Genomic DNA, 19716 nt, shown 5'->3' with positions numbered 1-19716 from the left:
TATATAAATTTGCAACCTGTAGGCGGCACTCAGTACAGAGCAGCAGCAAGCAGGCACAGATCTAGTTGTTCACTTCTACTAATCGTCTTGTGTGAATTGATGGTGGCATCACAGGTCTGCAAACCGGTCTCCAGCTCTGGGTGGTGCTGCTGATCACCAGCTGAGCAGGATTCTCCAGCCGGCGATTAAGGAAGCAAAAGCAAGGGAGCCATTCCCCATCCCTGTCCCTGTGGTTCTCCCGTTTTGCCAGACACCCACTCCCAGACACCCACACCCACTTTTACCTCTGCTTTTACCTTCTCTGCAGCCTCTTAAGCTCCCATTCGCCGGCATACTGCACCCATTCTCTCCCTTTCTTACTTGGTGGGTGAAATAAGTCTGATGTTTCGGCTAAATTCTTCCAAAAGTGCTATTTGATTGTATTCTGGAGGAGAGCCACCTGTTGTGGGACAGCTCAGCACATCACCGAGACCAGAAGTCCTGACATTAGTGCCCAATTCTTTTTTTTCCAATTAAAGGGCAATTTAGCATAGCCAATCCACCTACCCTGCACATCTTTGGGTTGTGGGGGTGACACCCACATAAACACGGGGAGAATGTGCAAACTTCACACAGACAGTGACCCAGGGCCAGGATTGAACCTGGGTCCTCAGCGCCGTGTGGCAGCAGTGCTAACCACTGTGCCGCCCCTCACCTGACATTAGTTGTTGGGAAATAACTTGAATCTCTTATTAAGGAAGTATATTACGATCCAAGACCAGACCCCAACGGAAAAAAGGGAAACCCGAAGCCCGAGGCAGACCCAGCGAGAGCAGAGGAGCGGGGGCAGTGAGAGCAACCCCAGGGTAAGGAACAGCAGGGGGGAAAGAAAGAGAGACAGACAGATGGCTGGAGGAAAGGTGAAGGGACAGCGAGATGCAAGCAGCAGCGAGGGTAAGGCGCATGAGCGGCGCAGGCAGGCGGCCCCACAAGACGAGACGGAGGTACAGGCGAGCCTGAAAGGGAAAACGATGGTGGACCAAGCCGCAGAGCGTGAGCAGGACGCAGCGACCAGCATAAAGGAGGCGCTCTGGTCAGAGCTCCAAACAATGATGAAGGAGACGACGCACAAAAAGCAGCAGACCATTGAAGGCGCAGAAAAAATTCTGGAGTTGGAGAATGCTGCCTCGGACCAGAGCGACCGGGTGATAACCCTCGAAGCCGAGGTCAAAAGATTAGTAAAGGCTCAGGGAAGATTAAGAGGGAAAGTGGAGGACCAGGAAAATAGGTCCAGACGGCAGAACATTAAAATAGTGGGTCTGCCAGAGGGATAGAGGGCAGAGACCCAACAGGCTACATCACCCAAATGATGGGCAAGCTAGTGGGAAAGGAGGTTTTCCCAAACCCACCGGAAATAGACAGGGCGCACAGGTCGCTCCGACCCAAGCCCAAAGCCGGGGACCAGCCCAGAGCAATTATTGCGAAGCTGCACCGGTTCCAAGACCGGGAGAGAATCCGAAAGTGGGTCCGGCAAACGGAACAGAGCACGTGGGAAGGGAAGACCATAAATGTGTATCAGGACATTGGGGCGGACCTGGCCAAAAAAAGGGCGGAATTCAACAAGGCAAGATCAGCACTGCACAAAAGCAAGGTAAAATTTGGGATGTTACTCCCGGCCAATCTGCAGGTAACATTCGAGGGGAAAGAGCTGTATTTTAACACCCCAGCGGCGGCTGACAAGTTCGTTAGAGCGAACAAGCTGGGGGAGGAGCGCACGCAACCGCAATCATTGAATCATAGAATTTACAGTGCAGAAGGAGGCTATTCGGCCCATCGAGTCTGCACCGGCTCTTGGAAAGAGCACCCTACCCAAGGCCAACACCGCCACCCTATCCCCATAACCCAGTAACCCCAACCAACACTAAGGGCAATTTTGGACACTAAGGGCAATTTATCATGGCCAATCCACCTAACCTGCACATCTTTGGACTGTGGGAGGAAACCGGAGCACCCGGAGGAAACCCACGCACACACGGGGAGGATGTGCAGACTCCGCACAGACAGTGACCCAAGCTGGAATCGAACCTGGGACCCTGGAGCTGTGAAGCAATTGTGCTATCCACAAGGCTACCGTGCTGCCCTGCAATGAATGACATGGGGACGGAAAAGGAAGGGAGAACCAGAACAACGAGCGGAGGACAGGCTGCAAACAAGGACAGTGGACTCCTGAACTGTGCACATGTGTGTTATGCCTTGCGCGGGACTGTGCTGTCTTGTCTCAGAGCTCGTCTCCTCCCTCAATGCAATGGGGGGGGGGGGGAGAAAGGGACAGGGGCTAGGGGGGGGGAGAGGAGTCGGGGGAGAATGCAGAATAAAAGAGAAGCAGCGAGAAGGGTGAGATAGTGAAGCAGTGCAGACATAGGCCTCGGCGGGCATGGAGCAGGGCGAGGAACCAAGAGGGCGCCGCAAACAGCCACTCGAGAGGGCATCAGGGCGGAGGGAGACCCCGGAGCGCAGGGACGCACCCGTGTGGCATACAAACAGCTGGTGGCCACATTGGGTGCCCCCTGGGCAAAGGGAAACCCCTGAGCGCTGGGGCCCGACCCCATGGTGAGAGCGGTGACCCTGGCCATTTTGGACGGCCCCCTAGCAAAGGGGGCCCCGGAGTGCAGGGGCGCGTCCACCAGGTAAGTATGGGTGATCCCACAGGACCGGGGGGGTCAGAAACCCCCCCACCTGGATTGTTACCTGGAATGTAAGGGGACTCAACGGCCAAGTGAAAAGATCCAGAGTGTTCGCCCACCTAAGAAGCCGAAAAGCAGACATAATCTACCTACAAGAGACGCACCTGAGGGAGAAGGACCGACTGCTGGACGTCATGGTCAGTGGTGTCCTGGAAGGGCACCTGTCGTACTGGTAAATGTGTACACTCCCAACTGGAACGACTCAGAATTCATAAAGAAGACCATGGCGGATATCCCCGACTTTGACACACACCGTCTGATTATGGGGGGCGACTTTAACTGCGTGCTGGACCCACTGACCGACCGATCAAACCCCAGAATGGGGAAAACATCTGGCATGGCTAGGGAGCTAGGGGCCTTCATGGGTCAGATGGGGGCGGTGGACCCATGGAGGTTCCTGCACCCAGGAGAAAAGGAGTTCTCGTTCTTTTCGCAGTGCACAAGGTATACACCCGTATCGACTTCTTTGCAGTGGGAAAATCAGTGCTTCCAGGGATCACGGGAACGGAGTACTCCGCGATCGTTATCTCCGACCACGCTCCACATTATATGGATGTGAGGTTGGAGACAGGCCAGGCCCACCGCCCCACGAGGAGGCTGGACACGGACTACCTGGCCGACAAGGCTTCCTGCCAAAAAATATTGCAGGCCATAGGCGATTAGGTTAGTAACAACCAAAACGGGGAGGTCTCACCCTCCACGTTCTGGGAGGCACTGAAGGCCGTGATCAGAGGAGAGATCATAGCTTACAAGGAAAGTAGAGATAAGGAAGAGAGGGTGGTCCGGCAACAGCTAGTGGTCTCCATTCTGGAAGTCGATAGAAAGTACTCCGAGGCCCCGATCGTAGAGCTGCTGGTGGAGAGGAAAGCTGCAAATTGACTTTAACCTGCTATCCATTAGGAAAGCAGAGTACCAACTCCACCAGACACGGGGGACCTTCTACGAACACGGAGACAAGGCTGGCCGCCTATTGGCTCACCAGCTGAGAAAGCAGGCATCCACAAGGGAAATAGCGCAGGTAAAGGATAACAGAGGCAGACTGGTAACAAGAGCCAAAGGAGGTCAATCGGGCATTCGAGACCTTCTACCGGAGACTGTACACCTCCGAGCCCCCCAACGGGGATGCGGGAATGAAACAGTTCCTAGACAGACTGGAACTGCCAGTGGTGGGGGAAGACAGACGGGCGGAGCTGGAAGCACCAATAGACCTGGGAGGAATCATGGAGAACATCAGCTCCATGCAGGCGGGGAAGGCACCAGGACCCGATGGGTTCCCGGCGGACTTATACAAAAAATTTGCACCAGTCCTGGCCCCACACCCAAGGGACATGTTCGCGGACTCACTGGCAGGGGGCACCCTGCCCCCAACGCTAGCGCAGGCCACAATCTCACTAATACCCCAAAAAGATAAAGACCTGACGGAATGTGGATCATACAGACCCATTTCACTGCTGAACGTGGATGCGAAAATACTCGCAACGGTCCTGGCCAAAAGGCTGGAAGGCTGTGTACCCGAGGTGGCCGCAGAGGACCAAGCCGGCTTTGTCAAGGGTAGGCAGCTCACATCAGGCAGCTGCTAAATGTGATAGTGGACAAACCCCCCCCCCCGAGGTACTGGAACGGTTTGGGCTAGGAGCGGGATTCACCGCCTGGGTGAGGCTCCTGTACAACTCTCCCAAAGCGAGCGTCCTAACTAACACCACCATCTCTAAATACTTCCAGGTGCAGAGAGGAACAAGACAGGGCTGCCCCCTGTCCCCACTCTTGTTCGCGCTAGCGATCAAACCCCTGGCGATAGCCCTGGGGGACGCGAAAAGCTGGAAGGGAATCCGGAGAGGAGACAGAGAGCACAGAGTCTCACTCTATGCAGATGACCTGCTCCTCTATGTCTCGAATCCACAGGTGGGACTGAAGGCAATACTGCAAATACTGAAAGAGTTTGGAACCTTCTCGGGCTACAAACTTAGCCTGGGCAAAAGCGAGACATTCCAGTGAACCCAAAATGGGGAGGGACAGAGCTGAAGGGGCTCCCGTTCAAAACAGCCCAGAACAGATTCTGTTACCTGGGGATCCAGATAGCCAGAGACTGGACACAGATCCACAAGTGGAACCTGACCAGCCTGGTGGAGGAAGTATGAAAGGACCTTCAACGGTGGGGCTCACTCCCACTCTCCCTGGCGGGAAGAGTGTTCCTCATCCTGTTTAGATCCATCCCGATCTTCATCCCCAAGGGAGGAAAATTGCGAAACCACAAGAGAAGAGGAAGGGTGCTGAAACCAATGAGGGGGGGGGGGGGGGGGGGGGGGTATATCATAGACTGATCCAGAGGGCAGCAAAATGTACGTACAGTTAGTCAAATGAAGGACAAAACAAACCTCTCTGTGAAATAAAGCAAATTAGCGTGGGCAAGAAAAATGTAATGTATACAACTAACAACTGTTTATAAATATGAGAAATCCAATAAAAATATTTTCAAAAAAAAAAAAACGATTTGGGCCCTGGTTAGATACATAGAAGATAGGAGCAGAAGGAGGCCTTTTGGGCCTTTGAGCCTGCTCCGCCATTCATCACGATCATAGCTGATCATCCAACTCAATAGCCTAATCCTGCTGTTTTCTCCCCATAGACTTTGATCCCATTCCCCAACTGGTATATCTAGCCGCCTTTTGAATATATTCAAAGTTTTAGCATTCCTGTGGCAATGAATTCTACAGGCTCACCACTCTTTGTGTGAAGAAATATCTCCTTATCTCTGTCCGAAATGGTTTACCCTGAATCCTCAGGCTGTGACCCCTGGTTATGGACACACCCATCATTGGTAACATCGTCCCTGCATCTACACTGTCTAGTCCTGTTAGAATTTTAGAAGTCTCTATGAGATCCCCCCTCATTCTTCTGAACTCCAGCGAGAACAAACCCAACCTAGTCAATCTCTCCTCATATGACAGTCCCGCCATCCCTGGAATCAGTCTGGTAAACCTTTGCAGCACTCCCTCGAGAGCAAGAACATCCTTCCTCAGAGAAGGAGATCACAACTGCACACAATACCCCAAGTGTGGCCTCACCAAGGCCCTGTACAATTGCAGCAACACATCCCTGCTTCTATACTCGAAACCTCTTGCAATGAAGGCCAACATACCATTAGCCTTCTTTACCGCCTGCTGCACCTGCATGCTTACCTTCAGCGACTGGTGCACAAAGACATCCAGGTCCCGCTGCACACTCCCCTCTCCCAATTTACAACCATTCAGGTAGTAGAGACCCCCAGGTACCGTTCCGCCTGGTCCCCGTTTGTGGGAACCAGTGCCGAATGGCACCTGGCTGTAGTCTCCTCAGCGAGGCCAGTAGATTCTGGGTGGTCATTAGATCTGGCATCAGCACAGATAAGTGGGTTCTTAAACTCACTTAGCCATGCGAGACAATGGGCAGGACCCAGGTTGCGACATCTTGCAAGATCTGGTTAGATCTGTAACGGCCGTTGGGAATCCTGGGGGAAGCCTCTCCCAGGATCTACTGGCCATTCGACCCGGTTCTGGTGGGAAGCGGCTGGTAGATTGTGCGCTCCATATGCTGTTCTGACCTCCATATTTGACAGCGCAGCAAAGGTTCCCTAGGTTGCTCCTGGGATGAGAGGCTAAGTCAAAAGTACTTTCTGGAATTTAGAAGAATGAGAGGTGATCTTATTGAAACTTACAAGATTCTAAAGGGAAGATTGCTTCCTTGGTCGGGGAATCTAGAACAAGGGGCACAGTGTCAGGATAAGGGACCAATCGCTTGGAACTGAATTGAGGAGATATTTCTTCATTCAAAAGGATCATGAGTTTTTGGAATTCTGTACCGCAGAATTTGTGGGCGTTCCACCATTGAATATGTTCAAGGTTGAGATAGACAGATTTTTGGTCTCTCGATAAATTAAGGGATATTGGGGGAGGGGGGGCAGGCTCAAGGAGCTTTATAGCCTACTCCTACTCCCGTTTCTCATATAGACCGTTTAAATGAGTCGACGCGAGATGGGTCCAATTTAATGCAGAATGAAGTGAGATATTTAGAACAAAGAACGCGGAGAGGCAGTATAACTGAATAGGGGCTGGTTTAGCACAGTGGGCTAAGCAGCTGGCTTGTCATGCAGAATAATGCCAGCAGCGCGGGTTCAATTCCCGTACTGGCCTCCCCGAACAGGTGCCGGAATGTGGCGACTAGGGGCTTTTCACAGTAACTTCATTGAAGCCTACTTGTGACAATAAGTGATTATTATTATTATAGAACAATTATAAAAAGGTGCAGGAACAGAGAGCCCTGGGAGCATATATGCACAAGTGAAAAAGCTGTTGAAGAGGCAGACAGAGTCTTCAGACGTTGAATACAAATACAGGGAAGTTATGATAAACCTTTAGAAATCATTGGTTAGTCCTCAGCCTGGGGCAGAATGACAATGAAACACACTGTGCCCTGGCATGGGGCCCCCAAAGGCAAGAGGGCCCCAAAATGCAGACTCTCACACATTAATGTTTCTCACAGCCAATCAGCTAATGGCATATATTGCAAACCTGCCCACAATTGAAAAGTCAATCACTACTCTCAGCAAGAGGGTGGGATTTATCTGAACCACTGCAGCTCTCGGTTCTGTGCAGACATTCACCCATTCGGAATGAAATGGTCCATTTGGAGCCTGATGGGAGCACAGCAGCGGTTGGCGCCCAGCATTCAGGTGTGAATGAACAAAGAACAGAAATAATGGGTTTCCTCAGGGAGGGCAAAGCAAAGTAGATTTAGAAAGTTACAGATTGCTGCACACAATTAGGGTAGGCACTCAGTGGAGAACTATGTTGTGTTCTTGTGCTACCGCTGAGCACCATGTTGTGTTATGGGTTTGTTTGATGTCTCAATAATGAGATCTTGAGACTTGTATCTTTAAATATGAACCATTTATTGTTAATATTTAACTACATTCAGATCCCAATTAATGCCATGCATGGTGCTGCTTCTTCCTATTTCTAGAGTGTTCCCTTAGAGTCTATTACCACGTGAATCTATACATCATACTGTGGGCAGTGCCATTCTCCAGTCCCTTGCTCTACTGTGTAACTTTACAAGGGCATGCAGGCACATATGACAGAATGAAGCAAACTGGTTAGGAGTGTCATATCCATTATTGGTCAGATTAAATGTGGCTTAGAGAGGCCAGGACCACACCACATTTTATTAGCTCAGCAGTAGGATAACGGAGTTTTCCCACCTGACTGATGATTGAAACAAGCACAGGTCACTCCCAAAACCAAATTGTACAATTCACAATCGGGACCTGAAGCAACGTGCAGAGATATAGACAGGGCAAAAAACAATTTTAAAAGGACTTAACACCTGAAAAAACAGCACAATTGCAACATTTCTTACCTTCCTTGATGCTTCCTGACCTGATTGGTGGAAGGGCCTGTGGAGGTGGGATCTGTGTGATGAGTGGCTGTTGCTGTGGTAACTGTTGTATGATTGTTGAGGGCTGCTGGGGAAGCTGTGGGGAGAGAAACCAGGAGCAAAAACTGAAGGGAATATAGAAACAGGTGAAAAAGAATAAAGTGAAACGGGCAGTAAATTAACTTCAGTCACCGAACAGCATGCTGCTGAAAGGATTGTAGTGCAGAAAATGGTTAAAAAAAGACTGCATTTATATAGCTTCTTTCATAACCTCAGGATGTCCCAACGAGCTTTAGAAGCCCATTAAGTTAATTTATAAGTATTTTCACAGAACAATGACTTTGGGGTCAAGTTTGTGTTAAACATCACCTGGTGTGACTCAGGTGCCCCATGCTGGCATGGCAGTCTCATTTTCTGCAGATGAAGACAGCGAGTGCTGGAGGTGCACAATTCATCAGTTTTCTCTGGGCCATTCCCATGGCCAGTTGAGATTTCCATTTCTTCAAGCATCTGCCAATACCCCTCCAGTCAGCCGATGCCTCCCAGTTGTCTACATTGATATCTGCCTACTTCATATCTCACTTGCTGGTGTCATTGTGATGGAGGGAGTGAATATTTGTGGAAAGAATGCCAATCAAACGGCTACTTTGTCCTGGATAGTGTCGAGCTTCTTGAGTGTTGTTGGAACTGCACTCATCCAGGCAAGTGGGGAGTATTCCATCATCGCTCCTGACCTGTGCCCTGTAGATAGTGGACAAGCTTTGGAGAGTCAGGAGGTGAGTTACTTGCCACAGGTTTCCTAGCCTCTGACCTGCTCTTGTAGCCACATTTATGTGGCTAGTTCAGTTCAGTTTCTGGCCAATGGTAACCCCCAGGATGTTGATAGTGGGAGATTGTGTGTTGGTAATGCCATTGACGACTTCCGGTTGCGGCGATGTCCAGCTAAGCCGCACGTTTCGGCGGCTCCAGCTCAAACGGACCTTCGGGCTCTTTTAAGAGCCCCAGCGGGGAATTTTTTCGGGACGAAACCCGGTGTGGGGTGAGACAACAGGGAGTCCCCCCCCCCAACGAAAGAGAAAAATATCGGCGGCGGCGGCCAGATCGCGAAGAGTCCTCGAAGATAGGGACAGGAGAAAAAAGGAGCAAGATGGCGGCGGAGAAAGCCCAGGCGACATGGGGGCCCGACCAAGACGAATTTTTAAGACGGTGTGTGGAGCTGCTTAAGAAGGAGGTGCTGACCCCGATGCTACAGGCAATTGAGGGGCTTAAGGAGGCACAAAAGACCCAGGAGATGGAGCTCCGCGTGGTGGAGCAGAAGGTGACGGACAATGAAGACGAGATCCTGGGTCTGGCGGTCAAAACACAGACGCACGAGGCGCTCCACAAAAAGTGCATTGAAAGGATTGAAGCCCTAGAAAACAGAGCACGGAGAAAGAATCTTTGGATCCTGGGTCTTCCCGAGGGAGTGGAAGGAGCGGACTGCGGGGTTTACGTGAGCACGATGCTAAGCTCGCTGATGGGAGCTGAGGCCCCCTCGGGCCCCTTGGAAGTGGAAGGGGCTCATCGGGTCCCTGCGAGGAGACCAAAAGCGGGAGAACCACCTAGGGCGATGATCGTGCGATTTCATCGCTTCAATGACAGAGAGGTGGTTCTGAGATGGGCCAAAAAGGTACAACGTAGTAGATGGGAGAATGCGGTGGTACGGGTGTACCAGGATTGGAGTGCGGAGGTGGCGAGAAGGAGGGCGAGTTTTAATCGAGCCAAGGAGGTACTACACAAGAAGAAGGTGAAGTTCGGGATGCTGCAGCCGGCGCGACTGTGGGTCACGTACCAGGAGAGACATCACTACTTCGAAACGGCGGAAGAAGCATGGACCTTTATTAAAAACGAGAAACTGGATCGGAACTGAGGGACTGATGTTAGAGGGAAATGACACTGCCGATGTATATAGGGATGTAAATTGGGAAGGGGGGGACACTAAGAAATGTGGGCGCTGGTGGGGGGAAAGAAGAGACATAGGCGGGGATGGGGAATGGGAGTGGGGCGGTAGAGGGAGCTGCGCCACAAGGGGCGGGACAACTATAGAGAATACGGGGCTTATTGTCCTTGTTCCCGCGCCAGAAAGATGATGGCGGGAAGATAGGCGCAAGGTAGATGGGAGTTCCCCACATGGGGGGGTCGGGGGGGGTCAAGGAGTGAGCGGGAGAAGCCGGGGTCAGTTGAAGTCAGCTGACTTTCGGAAGTAATATGGGGGGAGCAATCACGCTAGATGGGGATCTAGCGGGGGGGGGGGGGGCGGGATAACTGGGTTGCTGCTGCAGAAATCAAAGAGGAACTGGTTAAAGAAAGGGTGGTCGGGGCTGGAATGCGCCACCTGGGGAACGGGTGGGAGCGCGGAACCGGGACGTGGGACTGGCCTAGAGAGGGTGATGGCTAGTCGACACGGGAAGGGGGCAGGTAGCCACCCAGTGCGGCTGATCACGTGGAACGTGAGAGGCCTAAATGGGCCGATTAAAAGGGCCCGGGTGTTCGCGCACTTGAAAGGACTGAGGGCAGACGTGGCTATGCTTCAGGAGACGCACCTGAAGGTGGCGGACCAAGTTAGGTTAAGGAAAGGATGGGTGGGACAGGTGTTCCACTCAGGGCTGGATGCAAAGAACAGAGGGGTGGCCATACTGGTGGGGAAACGGGTATCATTCGAAGCTAGGAGCATTGTAGCAGATAGCGGAGGCAGATATGTGATGATGAGTGGCAGACTGGAGGGAACGGAGGTCGTGTTGGTTAACGTATATGCCCTGAATTGGGATGATGCGGGATTCATGAAGCGGATGCTGGGACGTATCCCGGACCTGGAGGTAGGAAACCTGATAATGGGGGGAGACTTCAACACCGTGTTGGACCCAGGGTTAGATAGATCTAGCTCTAGGACCGGAAGAAGGCCGGCAGCGGCCAAGGTGCTTAAGGGGTTTATGGACCAAATGGGGGGAGTGGATCCATGGCGATTTGTTAGGCCGAAGGCCAAGGAGTTCTCCTTCTCCCATGTTCACAAGGTGTATTCCCGGATAGATTTCTTTGTTTTGGGAAGGTCGCTGATCTCGCGGGTGGAAGAAACTGAGTATTCAGCCATAGCTGTCTCAGATCATGCCCCACATTGGGTGGACCTGGAACTAGGAGAGGAGAGGGAGCAGCGTGCACTCTGGCGATTAGATGTGGGATTGTTGGCGGATGAGGGAGTCTGTGGCAGGGTGCGGTGATGTATCGAGAGATACCTGGAGGCCAATGACGACGGGGAGGTCCGAGTGGGAGTAGTATGGGAAGCACTAAAGGCGGTGGTCAGAGGAGAGCTGATCTCCATCAGGGCCCACAAAGGGAAAATAGAGGCCAAGGAAAGGGAAAGATTACTGGGGGAGATTTTAAGGGTAGATAAAGAATACGCGGAGGCCCCGGAGGAAGGACTATACAGGGAGAGACGACGACTCCAGACGGAGTTCGACCTTCTGACCACTAGGAGGGCGGAGGCGCAGTGGGGGAAGGCACAGGGGATGAGATATGAATATGGGGAAAAGGCTAGTCGCCTGTTGGGCCCATCAGCTGCGAAAGAGGACAGCGGCGAGGGAGATAGGGGGAATTAGAGATGAAAAGGGAGCTACGGTGCGGAGAGCAGGGAAGATAAATGAGGTGTTTAAGACCTTTTACGAAAGACTTTATAGGTCCCAACCCCCGGAGGGAAAAGAGGAGATGCGGCAGTTTTTGGACCAATTAAGGTTCCCGAGGGTGGAGGAGCAGGAGGTGGAAGGCCTGGGGGCACCAATTGGGGTGGACGAGGTTACCAAGGGGCTGGGGAACATGCAGGCAGGGAAAGCCCCGGGACCAGATGGGTTCCCGGTGGAATTTTATAGAAAATATGTTGACTTGCAGGCCCCGCTGTTGGTGAGGACTTTTAACGAGGCAAGGAAAAGAGGGACTCTACCCCCGACAATGTCGGAGGCGACGATATCGCTAATTTTGAAGGGGGATAAAGATCCGCTGCAGTGCGGGTCCTATAGGCCTATCTCACAGCTAAATGTGGACGCCAAGTTGCTAGCAAAGGTGCTGGCAACGAGGATAGAGGATTGTGTCCCGGGGGTGGTGCACGAAGACCAGACAGGATTCGTAAAGGGGAGACAACTAAATGTCAACGTGCGACGGCTATTAGGGGTGATAACTGTGGCGCACAAAGACTCACGAGAGACGAATAGAGATGAAGTCGATGAGGCTTTATTAGCGTGACTTGTTCCCCGCAGTTCAGTAACAGACTGGCCTGCGGGGGAGAACTCCTGGTTCTTATACTCCGCCTTCAGGGCGGAGCTAGAGGTCAACAGCCAACCAGGACCCGGGATCTGTCAGCCAATGACATCATGGCTTCACAGTCCCACATGACCCCTAGTGCATACTACCACAATAATGATGCCCCCAGTAGAGGGGGAGGCAGAGATAGTGGCGGCAATGGATGCAGAGAAGGCATTTGATAGGGTGGAGTGGGAGTATCTATGGGAGGTGCTGAGGAGGTTCGGGTTCGGGGACGGGTTTGTTAGCTGGGTCAAACTCCTCTATGGGGCCCCAACGGCAAGTGTGGTCATGGGTCGGCAGAGGTCGGAGTATTTTCGACTATACAGGGGAACAAGACAGGGATGCCCGCTATCTCCATTACTGTTCACGTTGGCAATTGAACCACTGGCCATAGCGCTGAGAGACTCCAGAAAATGGAGAGGGGTGATTAGAGGGGGAGAGGAACACCGAGTGTCACTCTACGCGGATGACCTACTGCTGTATGTAGCGGACCCAATGGGGGGATGACAGAGGTCATGCAGATATTGAGGGAGTTCGGAGATTTCTCGGGATATAGGCTTAACATGGGAAAGAGTGAACATTTTGTGATACACCCTGGGGACCAGAGTAGAGGGATAGATGGCCTACCACTAAGGAGAGTGGAAAGAAACTTTTGATACCTTGGGATTCAGATAGCCAGGAGCTGGGGAACCTTACACAGACTTAATCTGACACGATTGGTGGAACAAATGGAAGAGGACTTCAAGAGGTGGGACATGCAGCCGCTGTCACTGGCGGGCAGAGTGCAGGCAATTAAGATGATGGTCCTCCCAAGGTTCCTATTTGTGTTCCAATGTCTCCCGATACTGATCACTAAGGCCTTTTTTAAAAAAATAGACAGGAGCATCACGAGCTTCGTGTGGGCAGGGAAGGTCCCGAGGGTAAGGAGGGGGTTCTTACAACGTAGTAGAGACAGAGGGGGACTGGCGCTGCCGAATTTGGGCGACTACTACTGGGCCGCCAATGTGGCGATGATTCGTAAATGGATGATAGAGGGAGAGGGAGCGGCGTGGGAAAGACTAGAGATGAAGTCCTGTAAAGGGACGAGTCTAGAAGCGCTGGTGATGGCGCCACTACCGCTCTCACCAAAAATATTTACCACAAACCCAGTGGTGGCGGCAACATTAAGTGTCTGGGGGCAATGGAGGCGACAGAGAGGTGTGTTGGGAGCCTTGGTGGGGTCCCCAATTAGGTTTGCCCCAGGGAGGCTGGATGGAGGATTCCAGAGCTGGCACCAGTTGGGAATCAGGAGAGTGGGAGATTTATTTATAGACGGGACGTTTGCGAGCTTGGGAGCGCTGGAGGAAAAGTATAAGCTGCCCCGGGGAAATTTCTTTAGGTACATGCAGGTGAGGGTGTTCACAGACAACAGGTGAGGGAATTTCCGCTGCTCCCGACACAGGGGATCCAGGATAGAGTGCTTTCGGGGGTGTGGGTCAGGGAGGGCAAGGTGTCAGAGATATACCGGGAGATGAGAGAAGAGGGGGAGGAGCTGGTAGGCGAACTGAAAGGAAAATGGGAAGAAGAGCTCGGGGAGGAGATTGAGGAGGGTTTGTGGGCTGATGCCCTAAGCAGGGTAAATTCCTCTTCCTCGTGTGCCAGGCTTAGCCTGATCCAATTTAAGGTGCTGCATAGAGCACACATAACGGGAGCAAGGTTGAGCAGGTTCTTCGGAGTGGAGGACAAGTGTGGGAGGTGCGGCGGAAGCCCGGCAAACCACACACATATGTTTTGGTTGTGCCCGGCACTGGAGAGGTACTGGAGGGGAGTGACGGGAGTGATCTCGAAGGTGGTGAAGGTCCGGGTCAAACCAGGCTGGGGGTTAGCTTTATTTGGAGTTACGGATGAGCCGGGAGTGCAGGAGGCGAAAGAGGCCAATGTCGTGGCCTTTGCGTCCCTAGTAGCTCGGCGTAGGATTTTACTCATGTGGAAGGAAGCGAAACCCCCCGGACTGGAGGCCTGGATAAACGATATGGCGGGGTTCATAAAACTGGAGCAGATTAAGTTTGCGCTGAGAGGATCGGCTCAAGGGTTCACCAGGCGGTGGCAACCGTTCCTCGACTACCTAGCGGAACGTTAGAGGGAAGATAGATGACCAGCAGCAGCAACCCAGGGGAGAGGGGTGTGGGGGGTGGGGGGGAAGGGAGGGAGGGGGGGTAAGATGTTTGGGTTCTGGGAGGGGGATGGGGGGGGGAGTTTCACTCTATGTTATTTGGTTAGTTTACCATGTTAGTTAGTTACTCAATGTTAGATTGTAGTTATCATGTTACTTATACTTTTAATTTCTCTTTTGTTTGATTTGTAAGGGGAAAAAATTGTGATTGAAAAACTTTAATAAAACATATTTTTTTAAAAAGGTAATGCCATTGACTATTATGAGGTAATGGTTAGATCCTCTCTTGTTGGAGATGGTCATTCTCTGGCACTTGCGTGGCACAAATGTCACTTGTGACTTGTCAGCCCAAGTGTAGATATTGTCTAGATCATGGTGCATTTGAACAGGGACTGCTTCAGTGTCTGTATGGTGCGGAACATTGTGCTGTCATCGGCGAATATCCCCACTTCTGACTCATGATGGAAGGAAGGTCATTGATGAAGGAACTGAAAATGTTTGGGCTTAGGCCACTACCCTGAGGAACTGCAGTAGGAGCAAATGTGTAGATTCGCCACAGTGCTGTTAGGAAGGGAGTTTCAGATTTTTGACCCAATGACAGTGAAGGAGTGGTGATACGTCTTTTATTCAGGATGCCGCGTGGCTTGGATGGGAAATTGGAGGTGGTGCATTCCCATTTGTCTACTCCCCTTGTTCTTTTAGGTGCTAGAGATCATGGGTTTGGAAGGTGCTGTTGAAGAAAGCTTTACAAGTTGCCACAGTGTATTTTGTAGACGGTACACACCTCTGCCAGTGTGGTTGGCGGTGGAAGGAGTGAATCTTTAAGGTGGTACATGATATGCTGAACGAATCGGGTGCTTTGAGGTGGATGGTGTTGAGCTTTTTTGAGTGTTGCACTCATCCAGGCAATTGGAGAGTATACCATCACACCCCTGACTTGTGCCTTTTGGACAGGCTTTGGAGAGTCCGAAAGTGAGTTGCTCACGGAATAAATCCCAGCCCAATCAGCTCTTCTAGGCACAGTATTTATAAGGACACTTCCGTTAAGGTTCTGTCAATAATAATTCCCAGAATTTGGATGATGGGGGAATACAGTGATGGTAATACTATTGTATGTCAGGGAGGTTGGTTGGATTTTCTCTTACCGGAAATGATGATTGTCATTGTTACTTCCCACTTAACAGCCTGAATATTGCCCAGGTCTTGCTGCATATGGATACAGCCTGTTTCAGAAACTCAGGAGTCATGAACAAATCGTCAAGGAACGCAGCCACCTCTGACCTCATGATAGAGAGAAGGTCACTGAAGAAGCACCTGAAGTCGATTGGGCCTACCACACTACCCTGAGGAACGCCCACAGCAATGTTACCGGGCTGAGATAATTGGCCTCCAAAAACCACAACTATCTTCCTTTGTGGCCGATATGATTTCAGTTAAAATCATAGAGTCATGACAGTGCAGAAGGTGGTCATTCGACCCATCAAGTCTGCACCGACCCCCCGAAAGAGCACCCAATCCCACCCTATCCCCATAACCCCACCAACCTTTGGACACCTAGGGTCAATTTAGCATGGCCAATCCATCTAACTTGCACACTTTTGGACTGTGGGAGGAAACCAGAGCACCCGGAGGAAACCCACGCAGACACAGGGAAAAAGTGCAAACTCCACACAGTCACCTGAGGTCGGAATTGAACCTGGCGCTGTGAGGCAGCAGTCCTAACCACTGTGCCACCATGCCGACCAGTTATTGGGAGAGCTAGCCCCCACCAATTCCCACTGACTTCAATTTTGCTGGGACTTATCAATAACACATTCAGTCAAATGCTGCCTTGATATCAAGAGCAGTCACTCTCACTCTCTCTAGCCGACTAACAGAAACTCACTTGTTAATTTTAAGAATTAATCATTTCCTTTGAAGACAATGAAGCACAATGTTAATTATGTCTTATTATTTATGTATCAGATGTTAATCAATTTGCATTTTCTGTGTTTACAGAAGCACAGAATTGGTACAACACAGGAGGCTATTCGGCCGGTCATGTCTTCATCGGTTCTCTATAGAGTCAATTTCCTTGTGCACTCCCCTGCTTTTCCCTCACTGCCCTGCACATTCTTCCTTTTCAGAGAACAAACCAAGTCCCTCTTGAATTCCTCAATTGAACCTGTTTTCACCACTCTCTCAGGCAGTACATCCCAGATCCAAAACGCACGGGATATGAAAATGTTTCTCCTCATGTTGGCAATTACCTTAAAACTGGGCCCTCTTGTTCTCGATCCATCAATGGGAACATTTTTCCCCCATCTACTCAAGATTTTGAGTACCTTTGTCAAATCTCCTCTCAACCCTCCCCAAAGTTTAGTTCTGTATTTTTCAGTGAAATGCAGGCCTACCAACCTCATTCATGCTGTGAGAGTTTCATGCGCAAGGTGGTGATATCCTACCTACTTCAGGATCACAGTCCCTTGTGTGGAAGCATTAATGTCAGGATATCGCCACAGATGCTATGAAGTTAGACATATCTCAACAATCATTGTGAAAGTCTATTAAAATTGTAGACCTTGGAATTGGATTGAGACTGCTCAAGGTCATTTCATATCAGACCCGGAGAGCTAACAAACCTGTTAGAACCTTAGTTAGGCCACACTTGGAATATAGTGTTCAATTCTGGTCGCCACACTACCAGAAGGATGTGGAGGCTTTAGAGAGGGTGCAGAAGAGATTTACCAGGATGTTGCCTGGTATGGAGGACATAAGCTATGAGGAGAGGTTGAAGAAACTCTTTGTTCTCACTGGAACAACGGAGGTTGAGGGGCGACCTAATAGTGGTCTACAAAATTATGAGGGGCATAGACAGAGTGGATGGTCAGAGACTTTTTCTCAGGGTGGAGGGGTCAATTACTAGGGGGCATAGGTTTAAGGTGCGAGGGGCAAGGTTGAAAGGAGATGTACCAGGCAAGACTTTTACACAGAGAGTAGTGGGTGCCTGGAACTCGCTGCCGGAGGAGGTGGTGGAAACAGGGACGATCGTGAAGTTAAGGGGCATCTTGACAAATACATGAATAAGATGGGAATAGAGGGATACTGACCCCGGAAGTGTAGAGGATTTTAATTTGGACAGCAGCATGGTTGGCGCAGGCTTGGAGGGCCAAAGGGCCTGTTCCTGTGCTGTACCTTTCTTTGTTCTTTGATCCCCTATGGCTGGCCTAGGTCTGAACTCATGTCCCAGTGTTTAACGCTCTGTACTACCCATCCTCTTCATTTTAGCAGTCATGTCATGACTGCAGTGAAACTGGGGTTGTGTGAAAGTCGTCAAACACATTTTACAGCAATTTGTAATCTTTACAGATTTCTCCAGTTCAAACATGTAATTTAGGAGCTGGTATCCCAGGTTAGCCTGTTATAAAGGGGAATTCCTGAAGCAAATTCATGGCTTCTTGACTGAGATTTTTGTAAATGGAACCCGGTCCGTATTTGAACACAAGTAAATACTGGATGCTTAAAATGTGAAAGGAAAACAAAACATTGGAAATGGTCACGGGCATCTGTAAAAAGAGAGAAACAGACTCAACAGCTCAGGTTGACAAATTTTCATCAATTCCGACTCATCAAATTGAAATCTCTGTTTTTGCCTTTCCACAGGTGCTGGCTGGACCACAGAGTATTTCCAGCATTTACTGTCTTCATAGCCGCATTTGAAGAGTGGGCCATTTCCCACCGCCTGGTCTTGTGCCTTACCGTGTGTTGGATAATCCGAGGTGGTTCTGGTGCGGGCTGATGATAGAACTGAATCGGTGGTGCCTGATGAATGGGCTCCAGCCGTCGGTAGTGTCTCCGGGTTCCTCCCCAAGTGTGTGGCCTGGAGCACTCATCCAACATGTGCTGTTCCTGAAAAAATAACCTTGACATCACAATGGTTGAACCTGTTCCACATGCTTTAGTCTCTGTTTTTCACCATTTTACACAGCAACACTTTCAACCAGTCACGTTTAGAAACCTAAGGGGTTAGTAGACAGAAAACAGGTGCTGCGGATCTAGGCAAACTCAGTGTACTGTGGTTGCTAAGCATTGCCCCAAACCCCGAAACAATAGCCTGTTTTGCCTTAATTGGCCAGCAGTCAAGCATTGCTTTCAGAACTTCAACACCTCACAGGGTAGAATGCACCTCTAGGCTGCAGAGCTGTCATTAACACAGTCCAAGGATTATATTCTGAAAGGGATAATTACCTGAAGTCTTTTATTCCGTTTTAGTTCTTTCCTTTCCTCAAATCGGAATGTACTTCCTGAAAGTGTGGCGGAAGCAGATTCAATAGTTAACTTTCAAAAGGTAGAGCAGCACGGTGGCGCAGTGAGTTAGCACTGCGGCCTCACAGCGCCGAGGTCCCGGGTTCGATCCCGGCTCTGGGTTACTGTCCGTGTGGAGTTTGCGCATTCTCCCCGTGTTTGTGTGGGCTTCGCTCCCACAACCCAAAAGATGTGCAGGGTAGGTGGATTGGCCACGCTAAATTGCCCCTTAATTGGAAAAAATTAATTGGGTACTCTAAATTTATATTTTTTAAAACTTTAAAACGGCAATTTTATATACATGAAAACAAATTGCAAGACTTTGGGGGGGGGGGGGGGGGGGGCATGCGACTAATTTAATAATCTCGTTCAAGAACGATAGGCTGAAAGGTCTTCTGCATTAGGGATTTTCCAGGAGCTACTGAAATGATGGAACATTAACAAACTCAACAAAGAACAGGGCTTGAAACCAGAAACTGGAACTCTACATGGATCAACCATTCATTACACCAGCTGAACCTTGCTTTGTTAGCATCAAAGGTTTGACCGGATAACAAGGATTTGCTGCTGTGCTATTGTTGGCTGTGCATTGGCTGGCTCTCTGCTGCCTGTATCTTAATTTGCAGCAAGTCCTGTGCCTCTAAAAAACTTCTGTCTCGCTGACCTTCATTAGCTCCCAGTCAAGCGATGTCATTTTAAAAAAATCCTCGTCCTTGTTTACAAATCGTTTTTACCTCTCCTGGTCTCCATAATCTCCTCTAAACCTACAGCCCTCAAAAAACATATGTGCTCCCATATTTCTGGCCTCATGTGGAT

At 50.4% G+C, this 19716-nt stretch overlaps 1 protein-coding gene across 6 annotated transcripts in view; it reads right to left on the bottom strand.

Moving 5' to 3' along the window:
* Positions 1 to 19716, bottom strand: part of c2h21orf58 (chromosome 2 C21orf58 homolog) — a 165863-nt gene that overhangs the window by 17661 nt on the left and 128486 nt on the right. For 5 of the 6 annotated variants that reach the window (XM_072483938.1, XM_072483950.1, XM_072483942.1 and 2 more), the window contains exons 4-5: positions 18355 to 18504; positions 8118 to 8232 (exon numbers count right to left, since the gene is read on the bottom strand). In XM_072483938.1, the coding sequence (XP_072340039.1) occupies positions 8118 to 8232; positions 18355 to 18504 (265 nt within the window). The remainder of the gene's footprint in view (positions 1 to 8117; positions 8233 to 18354; positions 18505 to 19716) is intronic. The other variant, XM_072483952.1, reaches the window with a different exon arrangement.

Source organism: Scyliorhinus torazame, chromosome 2 (genome assembly GCF_047496885.1).
Source record: "Scyliorhinus torazame isolate Kashiwa2021f chromosome 2, sScyTor2.1, whole genome shotgun sequence".
NCBI lineage: Eukaryota > Metazoa > Chordata > Chondrichthyes > Carcharhiniformes > Scyliorhinidae > Scyliorhinus > Scyliorhinus torazame.
Note: the sequence above shows the minus strand (reverse complement) of the source record. Positions and strands in the feature narration are given on the sequence as shown.